Consider the following 12,579-nt stretch of genomic DNA (forward strand, 5'->3'; position numbering starts at 1 on the left):
CGAAAAGCCGTTATATAGTAGTAGTATAGGGAGTACAGTATTGAAACATATAGATATAGTATAGCAGCGCTTGAGGTAGAAAAGAAAATGGTTATGATGATCTATGACGCATTTCGTCTCGTCTGGCTAGACAATCTACTGCGCGAAGCTGTGACGTATTCGTCTGTGTTATTCACTTTTAATCATACCCCAAAATTAGGATCCCTCTGAATTGAAATATTTATGTAATCATCATAAAAATCCTTGTAAGTTATATGCCTTAGTGTGAAGGAACTACTAGGGAGACATATCATCATTTGTATATCGCTCTTGAAATAATGTTCTCATGTAAACATAACGGTTTGTTCATGTGTTCAACGGGATTTTCAGGGGGGTAGTAAGTCACGGATGTAATGGCAAAGTTGATAAGCGCCTGTAGCTGCTGAGCCGAGCTAGTCGGCGAGACGGCTGCGAACGATTTTGTATACACAAGTCTTGTCTGTGTGTATATGTGTTGGTGAGCTGGACACACTCGTGGATATACACGCGGTGTGCATAGGCAGAGCAGAGATAGTTTGTGTGTATGTTATTTGCATTATGAATGCACGCGCGAGGCCGCAGCACATGTAATAATAATGCAATCGAAATCGAGTTGGAGTCTAGTCTGAACGAGTCGAGTCGAGTCTACACGTTTTATACTATTCGCAGCTCAGATAAGCTTCACGATCGAACTGAGCAACACTGCGAAGGAAAACACGAACTTTATTCTACTCTTTGCTTCAAGCGCTGAGTAGAGAAAAACCTAAAGAAAAGAAAGGCAATTCCTTGCCCATTTTTCACCAGAGGATGGAGGATCCTCAAGTCCAAGGATACAATTCAAGTCTTGAGAAGGTTCTGAAAAGTTATCAGACTGTCGCGATGTCAAGTTTGGGAGGACCGAGCAGCTATCGTCCAAGTTGGGCAGAGGCGGCCGTAAGTTTGGCTGGTAAACAACTCGTTGATCCCATCTTGAAGGAAGCCGTAGTTCGTGTGTCGGCGAGCAAGGCGGCCGCCTTGGAACAAGCACATGTACATCGCAGCATGGCCAGTGCTCCTCCTGCTGCTGCTGTCAAGGTGGAATACGACCCTTTACTTCACCCACCACCATTTCCGATACAACAAATGCCTGTGTTCACCCCGATTGATCAGACCAAAAGCGAGAAAGGAGCCACCATTTTGGAAGATGAGGCCATCTCATGCTTCGCTGTCGGTGGTGAGAAACGCCTCTGCCTGCCACAGATTCTGAACAGTGTCCTCCGGGATTTTAGCCTGCAGCAGATCAATGCTGTTTGTGATGAATTGCACATCTACTGTTCCCGATGTAGCCCTGAACAGCTCGAAATATTAAAGGTTACAGGGATCTTGCCCTTCAGTGCTCCTTCTTGTGGACTGATAACTAAGACCGATGCTGAGCGCCTGTGCAATGCGCTTCTGCACGGGATCATGGACACCCGCTCTCCAAAGTCCATGGGACACATGAATCAGGACGAAAAGCCAAAACATCCGACCGAAAACAGCATGAAGGTCTACCATGAATGTTTCGGGAAGTGCAAGGGTCTCCTCACGCCGGAACTTTATGATACCGCAAACAGCTCGTGCATTGAATGCCTCGAATGCAGTGCCATGCTTACACCTCAGAAATTCATTGTTCATGGACATAAGCGAAGAGAAACGCGCACTTGTCATTGGGGTTTTGACTCTGACAACTGGAGGAATTACCTGCTCTTGGCCAGGGATCAGATTCCTGAGGATAAATACCAGGAGGCATTAGAGAATATGAAGGCTAAGTTCGACCCCACCTGCAAATACAAGAGGAAACAGGTATAAAGTGTAGACTTGATATAGATCTAGATGAGATTTAGTCTTGATATGGAGTCTAAATCTTCATTATCTTGTAGAGTATGTTGTAGAGTATGTAGAGTAGGAATTGGTTGAGAGAGGAAAACATATCTCCCATTACTTATAATATATTTACAGTTGATAGATTATAGTAACTAGAATTTAATCTGTATCTGTCCGTTGACGTACAATCACCAGCATCTCGTTGTTGCGTACGTTTGGGTTTAAGGGGTCAAGCGCTAAACACAGTTAATTTTGGTAGTGTGCTTTGGAGATGAGGGTGTTAATGTCCAAACTTTCAAGTTTGAGTTTGAATACTCCTACGTCCTTAGAATTTTTGACATCCTCACCAAGCAGGTTCCATTCTGGGCTGGTCTTCTGATATAGGGAGTGTCGGTAGCAGTCTTTTATTGATCTTTAAACGTTGTATTTGAGAGTTACCTTTTGTCTTGTTCGATATCTACAACTGGTTGGATTTTGAGATTGAAAGGTGGGCTGATATGTTGGAGGGTACAAATCCATGTGTCTCTTTGTACAAGGAATTTGTCTCTTTGAAAAGAATTCCTGTTTAAATGAAATAATGAAACAAATGATCCCTTTTTAAAACTAATTTATATTCTTAGTGATGTTGAGGCATTAGGCGAAATGGAAATGTTGGAATGAAGTCAATGCATTGTATGTATTCTACTCTATTGAAGCCTCGGAGGCTGGTGTGCTTTTCTCGATCTAATATATACAGTGGTTCTAACAAGAAGTGAAATTGAGATGGAAGGGCTATTTCATGGGTGTACATGTACATGTACAACATGCAAGTCAACCTTTAATAGCGTATTAAAGTCCAATATGCAGTCCTAATGAGAGAGAGAGAGAGACTTGGATTGAGAGAAAGAGAAGAAGGGGGGGGGGGGCATGATGAGGGAAGTACTATCTTCTAAAGATGTAGAAGTACTATTTTTGTATGGCAGTTTTCATTCAATCTGTGAATAGGAGTACATGTTGCATGCAAACAGTGATATTAATTGTCATGATGTTTGTTCTGCCTAATATTGGTACACACAATGCAATCATTCAGTTTCACCTTGGCTTCACATTGCATTTGTTGGAATATCATTCGGCACTATGCAGGATTAATTCTATGTTTTGACTCTATTCTGGCACAACATTTTGCTTTATATAACAATGCATATGAAATGGAAGTATTTCTTTTTGAACGCCTGCAATTTTAAACAGTAACATTCTCAGGATTTAAAAGGCAAGCAGTGTCTGTGATCAAGACTATTCCCTCTCCACTAAACCCACCCCTCCAGTAGTGCCTCTGATTATGTGAGAGTGTGTGCTGCTGACAGTCTTGTTCATTCATTATGTGCCAAAAATAACCCTCCCTTCCTAAAGCCTCGGATCCTCTAAATTGAATGTATGTCACACATTTAGGCAAGTCTGTCGGAAGCCTTGCTCACATGGTGTAGGAAAGAATGTGTATTAGCCTACATGTATATTTATCTATGTGTTCTAGTTTGGTGCCATTACTTAGGGGGGGGGGGGGGGTGCAAGATCTACATATATATGAGAAAGAGAAATGTAAACATCCCTACAATATGTGCAGGATTGTATCCCTACTCATACTATTGAATCTTGTCTCCCCCTTTCGTTTTGTGTTCTAAGATTGTCTGAAAAATCCATACTATCAACCACTATGGTTGTTTTCAAGGATGAGTGGAATTCGACAAAAGGAAGACCAAGAATGTCTTTTACTAGTAGACAGTGTGAATGGGGTATTGAAAATATTGGTCTGCTTCCCATTGAAGCCAGTTTCTTTTGTATTTATTGTAAATACTGGTGCCATTGCTCTATTTCATCAGATAATTATTTAAAAAATTGTACTGCCATGTCACATGTTTAGTTGGTATCTTCGGATTCATTTTGAATCATTTCTGTACATGTAGCTTTGTGTCATGAAGGCTTTATGGAGAAGGTGCACATAATGATTCTTCGATCATGCATTATGATTAGTAGGGTAACTGGACGAGTCAACCTTTGACGGAAGTGTTCATCTTCCCGTTCCCATCGGGCTAGCCTTTGCTTTAAATGCAATCCTTTGCCCTTATCCCTGTCAGCCTGTCACAGACTTGGAGATAAACAAAGACAGAAGCTAATTCTTGCAGGCTAGTTTCCTAATTATCTAAGGCTATTCCCAGTTTTAGGGGCCAAGTGTGTCAACCTTAGAGAGGATCAGAGATAAAAAAGAAGTCGCAGAGGAAAGAGAGGGGGCTGTCGGAGTGTTGAAACGGTAGCTTATATTCCGAGTTGAAGAGGAGGAAATGATATCATTGTTCCCTGATCGTACACAGAAGGTTCTGTTGAGGGATGGGGTCGGTTTCTCTAGGTGGGTTCATCCCCAACATACATGTATATATCTGTTTTTTAATTACAACTCATTTTCAGGCCTCAAATTACCTTATTTATTTTTGTACACAACACCTGACCCGGCTTCTCTACATGTAAATGCCTGTGAAATGATGTAAATCCATGTTTGCTGTCAAACTACATGTACAGAAGCAAATGATACCAATTGATTAGTGAAAACATCTTGTGCATCAAAGCATTTTAATTTCATTTACTGTACATGAAAATAAAAGCCGTAGATTATGCACAGGGTGAAAAAGTGCATACTTGCTGCCATATTAGACCTCTACCGTACTGTGTTTACTGGCAGTTTGTATGGGTGGGACTGAAGTACATAAACTCCATGTTGAGAGCAGATCAAAGGTCAACATGCTGATTTTGAATACAATGCTAGTGTCATGTTCTTCAAGTTTTAGTTTCTGTCACAAATCTCACAAATATAGCAATTTGAAAGTGATTTGTGTATTTATTTTTGTTACTATTTTCTTACCTAGAGTTTGTTCCCCTTTATTTAATCCTGTTAAAAGAGCAAATTGTTTTGTTTAAATTAATGATATGAATTTTATGTTGCCTCTTGAGTGTTTTCATCTGTAACCGCATGAAATGACACACTATATAGCCAGGCCTACATGTACTGTACTTGATGTAGAATGTTGTCCCTAGATGCACATCTGTGTAACATCTTTTTAAAAGATCCTACATGCAGGTGTTTGAAGAAATGTTCAGCTTAATAGAGGCTAGAGTGAAATTCTTCACGTGATCACCCCCGGTACTACTTTCATGCATGTAGTACTGGGGGTGATCATGTGAATTCAGTCATTTCTGTGCATTTAGTTTGCACCATTTATAAATTTGAAATATGTATAGACTATATGCATACAATGTACATGTACGTGTAATTTGATTTGATCTTATCCTTATTTCATACAGTGTATGCTGTCAGGGTGAACTAAAGTTCATCATTTAGTGATAAAAAACCTGGTTCATATTTTCCTTTATTTGGCATTAATAAAGGCATATAACCTCTATCTTTGCAGTACCCAAAAGGTATCGTCTTTGAACTTGTCTGTAGAAATAAAACTTTATCTTTATACTGATCATATTCTACTGGTCATGAAGAGAAGTATCAGCCAAAGGTTCATTCTCTGGTCAGACAAATTGCACATGGATTGACTGACTTCCTTTAAATGTTGAACCTCCAAACTAGTATGATCATCATTTAAATTTTATTATTCTTGAGATGGAGCTGATGAAAAAGAAAAAAACATGTGTGATGAGTTGCATGAGATTTTGTTTAGAAAATTACCAATGAACCTCCTGTATTACATGAAAAGTGTTCAGTTTCAAGGTGAACCCATGCACTGTTTTATTCTGTGGGTTTTACAACAAGCAATTACATAGGGTGCTTAATCCCAGGATTTTGTTTTGTGGTTGACATATTACAGCACCAGTAAAAACGTATTACTTATCATGGTCAATGCTTGGTCAAAGACTTGCTTTGATGCCAAACCTATGATGACACTACACATGCTTGTTGGTTTTGATGTAATGGGCTAACGTATGCTGAATAGATTGTTGTGATTAAAAAAAGAGCTTTACATAATAGACCCTACATCATCTAACCTACAATTGTATATGTATGTACATGTAGGCCTATTTTGAATGTTATGTATTATTTTCTTTGTATATTTAATACAGTCATTATTTAGACTATGCTGCCCTAGTCGCGTGCTAGTCTCTGATTTGTGGGTTCAGAACGGGAAGATGATATCAGACTCAGTTTCCTGTCTGTGAATTGAGGAACGCTTCCCCCCTTCATGGCACTGACGACGAGCACTGCTATGCCTGTGCTGGATATTTGTCAAATGAAAGAATCCTGGCTTGAATGAATGTTTCTCTTTTTAATTTAATCTTGTCTTGACTGCCCATTGAGGCTGCTATATTTTAGCTTTCCTTAATAATTGTCATTCACTTTTTTGCCTGGCCATGTATTTTTCAAGGACATTTTATTAAAAAGTAGATTTTAGAATGCTCTCAAATACGTATACAATGTACGTGTATGTATGTCACAGAAACGCACATGGAAGGTACATGTAGTAGCTTTGCCACTCAATGTTACACATAATTGATAAAAAGTTGCAAAAGTCCGAGTTGTAAATTTTATTTAAAAATAGAACAGTAAAACGGAGGAAATCACCTTCTGACACGTACTTCTTTCCAATATGACTGGCTCAAAATGTTAATATGTTTGAGAGCTAACACTTGGCATACATGTAGGTGTTACAGAAGACATACATGTACATGTAGTATTAATAGCATGAGTGCAGTTTATGTTCCATTTCCATACATGCTGGCCTGCAGACTGTAGTAATACATATGAACATAATATTTGAAATCTTGGATTCAAATTGAGATGCATGTTGCATTTTTGCTTGAGCTGGTAATCATGCCTTATTGTATCTCAAGTTGTACATGTACTTCTTATAATGGTAATGTACATGTAAATGTAGGCCTACATACATATTTCAGGAGAGACAAATGAATTGCAGAAAATTGTGGCACAATTGTGCAGCCTTGCGTTGTGAATCACATCCTGGCTTGGCTCCGGGAGGAACAGTACAGGACTGGCTGCTACTACCTTCTTGCTCTGCATGTACATGTATAATATGTATATTTTACTTGGGTTAGATGAAGAAGGGCAGTTTTTAGGTGAAACAGACAATGAGGAGGGAATGAGGGATATGACTTTACGTACATACAAGGAAGGTTGTACAGGGCATACATTGTAGTCATCATTTATAATTTTATAGGATCTTTTAAATATAAATTGTGATGTCATAAAGATTTATCAATATTTCTAGTAATTTTCATACTAATTTGTACTTGTACATGTACACCAGTGATCATCTGGCATTGTAATGTGGATACTTCTACATCAGAAGATGATTGTACATGACTACATGTACCAAGCCCAAGGTTACCTGCCAGTGCACATGAATGTAAACTTAAAGGCATGGTCACACCGCCCGAGTGTTGTTGGAGCGGTCGTGGAGCGGAGAGAAAAAAAATCATCACCGCTCGCTCCCGTTCACCATTATCGATTTCGATTGTTTTTATTTTTCGATTTTTGTTTTTTATTTTTTCCCCAATTATGTGAGCGAAATTTGACCCACTCTTCCTACCGCTCCACAACCGCTCCAACAACGCTCGGGCGGTGTGACCAGGCCTTAAGGTGAAGGTTGGGCCTTGGTTTCAGTTTCAGTTATGGTCTTCGTGAAGTACATACACGTACTTGCTGTTTTGTGATCAAGAGAGCGTGAAAGTTAGAGAAATGAGGCAGTGGGGTGGAGTGACAAAGAGGGAAATAGGTCCATGATCTTACGCAAGGGGAAGCACTCATGATGGAGGGAAAGAAGAAGTCATCTTGGGGGAAGAAGAGAGATTCGTGTGAATTCCTTGGAGCATAAGCGTCTCCTGAAGTTAATAATTTCGAAATGATTTCACTGACTGGTAAATCTCAAACAAATTATACCCTGTCTGGAATCTTTGAATGAAAGTGCCAACTCATGCCAGCCGATAACCAAGTTCATTTTCTGTGGTCGTTCTTGGTGGAAGAAAATCATGCTTTTGCTATTATTGTAGGTGCATATCGTTTGCAGATGGATGATGGATTCAATGTGGATTCACAAATTTCTATTTGTTGTATATTAAGCTGAAACCAGCTCACTGGCGGTCATATTTTTTTTCTGGAATGTTTTTTGTTCATTGAATACATCATAATTTTTAATAGCAAGTTCATGAAGAAATGCATGGTCAGGTTGGGAATAAAACACATTTATTTTTGCTCAATGTAAGAAACCCCAACTTTCCACTTTTTCCTAGAATCTTCCTAGTCCTACTGCTGAGTTAAAGTAGCATTCTACGTCAGTTCAGCAGCCATGGGGGTCTGGCGAGTTAAAGCGACCCCCAATTGAATTTCTCCTTATATTTGCTTTTCCTAGATGCTCTGCCAAGATGGAAATGCAATTTCCAGATCTGTCTTCAGCTCCAATGAATTCAATTATTCAGGCTAATTCTGCTAAAATGTGGTACAAATTGCTCCCATGGACATACATATTGGTGGTACATTCATAATAAGGTAGCCTGAAATGTATGTGTCTGTTGCGTGACAAGGGAGCTTGGCTTCCTTTTATTTAGATTTAGTTTGTTTGTTTGACTCATGTGCAACATAAAAAATAGGCTAATTTGTTTCCTTGGGTCATTGCCATGTGCCCATGCATAAACCGTACTTCTTATGTGCCATTTGTACAGCATGGTGCATGAATTAGCCCTGCGTGTGGGGGCATGGGTGTGTTCTCATGACCGCCTTGGCTGGGTGTGGTCGACTCATCTCAACTGCAAACATGTAGCAGTGGGAACGTTCTCCACCACCAGAGGTTGTTGGTCTGTGTCATAAGTGTAGCAATGTGTTACAGATTGTTCAATTAGTCTCTCTCTGCCATGACCAATCAAGTTTACGATTACATTGTTGATCACGTGAGTATGCTGTCCAAGTGTCTGTCAACTCAACAGCACTCAGAAAAGGAGTGAGAAATAATGTACCCCTTCAGTGTTGTGCCTTAATGACTACATGTAATATTATATTGATTTCTGAACCCTTTTAAGGCCTAGTGTAAATAGTACAAGTTGTAAAAAAAGGAACAAATTATGAAAAGTTATTCTGGGCAATGGGCTCTCTCTCAATTTGTTATCAATATGTTGTGTTTGATTACAGATATTCTGAAAGGAACTTACTCTGAGACTTGAGATCCCTAAATTGGCAACAAATTTTGACTTTTTTTGGTTATCCACAACATGTAGGTTTATATTTTCTGAGAAGAAATTTGTTTAGTGTTTATACTTTTAGATAGTTTCAAATTAAATATATTCATTTATTGATATGGATGATATTTTATGAAAGAAACACATGAAATTTTACATTTACCATTGCCAATTTGTTGAATATCTTATGATCGAATTAGTTCCCAATTTAATGTTATGAAAAAGTGAAAATGCGATTCACAGCAGGTTTGAAAAGAAGGGAAAAGGAAAGGCGATGAACCACCTGGTTGTGTTTTTTGTTTATACTGTAGATGCAAGCAATTTCAGAATTTGCGTGCACAAAATGAAAAGTGCAGTATTTGTGAGAAGTTTTCAATCAGAGAAAAATTAGGACACCAGACATGCTTTCACTTTGGCTCTGACTTTTCTCACAGTAGAGAATATGTAGCAATAGTTGATGAGCTATTAGAAGTTTCATGGGCCAGTCTCCTGTTTTTCATGTTTTATCAATTTATCCTGTCTTTTAATTATTTTGTTTGTTTACTTTCGACCATACATGTAGGCCTACTTTGTGGAATTTCAAAACAATGTGAAATAGATCTTTTGATTGTCTGAATTATATTATAGATATAATGCATTAAATGCGAAAAATAAAAAAAGTGAAAAAAAAACGAGAATACTTTTGCACAAGCAAATATTGCATTTATCAGACACTTATCATTTTTAAGTCTCTATACATGTAGGCCTATGTACATGGAAGCTACACATGTACATGTACATGTATATAAATTGTAATTACCAAACTATCCTTGCCAGATGTCTAATTACAAGATATTTTTGGGTACGATTGCAGACGGCAGTATTGATTTCCACAGTATGCCCTTCCTTTTTGATTAGGGTGAGCAATTAAAGAGATAATCTTGCCATTGCCCCCATCCAAAATCGTCTGGTCTATTAATAAGAATAATAGTGATATTGGAACACTGCAGTCAAATTGGCAACACTGAATAGAAAAAACGTGAGCGGTTTGACCTTGCTGTGTGTGATAAGCTCTTAGGCTTCTGCCCAAGGCAAGGCAATCAATACAATGTTTAACCGATAAATTTCAATGTACAGTAGTAGCATGCAAGGTCCGCCTACTCCTGTGCACATGGCAATTCTCATTCTCCATATATGTTGGCCTATGTATGTGTGTGCTTTTTATGTGCAGTAGCTTGTTTATGTCATTGGACTGTGTGTTTAGGCCTACATACATGTACATGTTACGTACATATTTTGTTTCATTGTACACATGTTGATGTATATGTACGTAGCATATTACACAAATTTGGGCTGATGTCACAGATTACCACTAGGCTTACAAACAGTCATTCTTTGAATTTATCATCACACATTATACATGTACATGTGTGCAGAGCGGTACATTACATGAGGCTATAAGATTATGAGTGGTTTTGTTCTATGTCTAATAAAAAGTCATGTGAATGTGCACACTTTCATGTATTAAAATCAACATACATGTATAAACTCTGATTCTACATCATATCTTTTAATAGGTAGGCCCTACATAAGATTATAAGTGGTTTTGTTACAAATTCTCTGTCTATTAAAAAGGCATGTGAATGTGTACACCATTTCATGTATGGTTCTATTATGTTTTTTGAGTATGTAGGCCCTACCTACTGTACATTTGTATGATGGCAATTATTTGATTATTATGCACAGTAAGTGCAGCTTGTGACTAAAACATATGCTGGATTGTCCAATATTTATGAACTTGTACCAAATCAATGGTTTCCAATCAATACCTAAAACTGGGCTTACATGTAATACTGAGCTGAGCATTGTCACAATACATTGAAATTGAAGTCGAGCTGTCACCGGACCCACGTTAGCATTTCCCATGTTCGCGTGACTGAAGAAAATTGATTGCACCAGAATGGTCATAATGCAGGCAGAAAATTTTTATAGTCTGGGCTGTTTAATTAATTCCATGTAGCATTTCAAGCGTATGACGCCAGTGGTTGCACAGTTATAAATACAGGGAGTGGCATAGCCTTTTTTCAAGTGAAAGCACTTTTTATTACATGTAGTTATTGAGCTGATTGTCTTTGTGATACATGTATGATGTGATTATGCTGATGTCACTTGTAAGTCATCATTAATACAGCTCAGTACTGACCATGATCTGGTTATAGGCGGTTTCAAACCGCCTCGATCACAAGAATCCCCGTTAAATTACGAGAACTTTTTAAGGCTAAAAAATACCCGTTAATCATTCCTGCATTCAGACCGCCCCGAAACACATCCTTCGGGATAAGTTCCCGAAGTTACGAGCATGCGCAGTGTGGTCTGATAAGCAGGCAAGGCGGGAGATTCAAAATCACTAGCCCAGCAGCCACCCACGCCGCCGCGCCCAACGACACGCTGGGCTAAAAGTTCCCGTAATTTGCTTTCACATCGCCAAAATACCTACGACCTTGGAAAAATCCCCACGAAAGTTCTCGTAATTTCGCCAAGTACCTACTATTTAGCGGGTATTTTCTTTCGGGGAAATTACGCGTAGTTTGCTTTCACATTACCAAAATACCTGGTATTTTCTGATCGGGGTAAATTTCCCGATCAGAGAATACCTGGAACTGGCGAACTTCGAGGCGGTCTGAAACCACCTTATGTGAACTATGGTAGATACTACATGTAGAGACACAATGTACATTGTACATGTAAGGCTTTGAAGACATTCGAGTCTGCCCATGTAGACTAGCTTTCAGCCCAGCCATACTTGTACATGTACATGTAGGCAGTGAATGTGAGAATTTAATATAATCTCATCTCTTTATTAGGGATGCCACTGATACATGTATGAATTCCAGGAGCCTGTACATATACAGTATGTATGGGTAGGGTGCATTCAAAAGAGATATATTTCTCAGCGATAATTGATTATCGAGAATCAGATCTTTACTCTGCTTGCAGATGAAACTGGCCGGATTTTGGACCGAACGTGCCTCTGGGCTGAAGGGAATCTTGATTGATAAGATTGCCTGTGGCCTCAAGGCTCCGTTAGGCCTTCGTTGCGAGGGAAATGTGAAATATTCAAATTTGTTTCCTTGTGGAAGTTGTGATATTAAAGATTATTAGATGGAAAGAAGCTATTTTTGATTAGGAAGTGGAAGATCTTGTGTAATTTCTGAAACATAATTATATAAAGATACAAGGATGTTATTATTATGTATTGTAATGCGCAGTTGAGTATATCCAAATAGAAATTGCGCAATATAAATTTACAATTATTATTATTATTATTATTAAGATTACCGGTACATTTTTATTTCAGATCATCTGTACTGTATTAGATTATTTGATTCACATGTAGGCTACTTCTAGGCCTGAGTATTTTTTGTACTTTTTATTTTCACTTCGGATCTTCACATGCATTATTTATGGAGGAAAATTCATATTTGATTTTATGTGTATTAAAAATCATTGCATTGTTAT

General features: G+C 38.5%; 1 protein-coding gene across 1 annotated transcript; it reads left to right on the forward strand.

The window, feature by feature from the left end:
* The first annotated feature begins 457 nt into the window (after positions 1-457).
* LOC121427722 (ski oncogene-like) lies at positions 458-5,001 on the forward strand. Its single transcript, XM_041624256.1, has one exon. It carries the CDS (start codon positions 826-828, stop codon positions 1,843-1,845), a length of 1,020 nt encoding a protein of 339 aa, XP_041480190.1. The 5' UTR covers positions 458-825; the 3' UTR covers positions 1,846-5,001.
* Positions 5,002-12,579: the final 7,578 nt, after the last annotated feature.

The sequence above is a fragment of the Lytechinus variegatus genome, chromosome 14, assembly GCF_018143015.1.
Source record: "Lytechinus variegatus isolate NC3 chromosome 14, Lvar_3.0, whole genome shotgun sequence".
NCBI classification, from domain to species: domain Eukaryota; kingdom Metazoa; phylum Echinodermata; class Echinoidea; order Temnopleuroida; family Toxopneustidae; genus Lytechinus; species Lytechinus variegatus.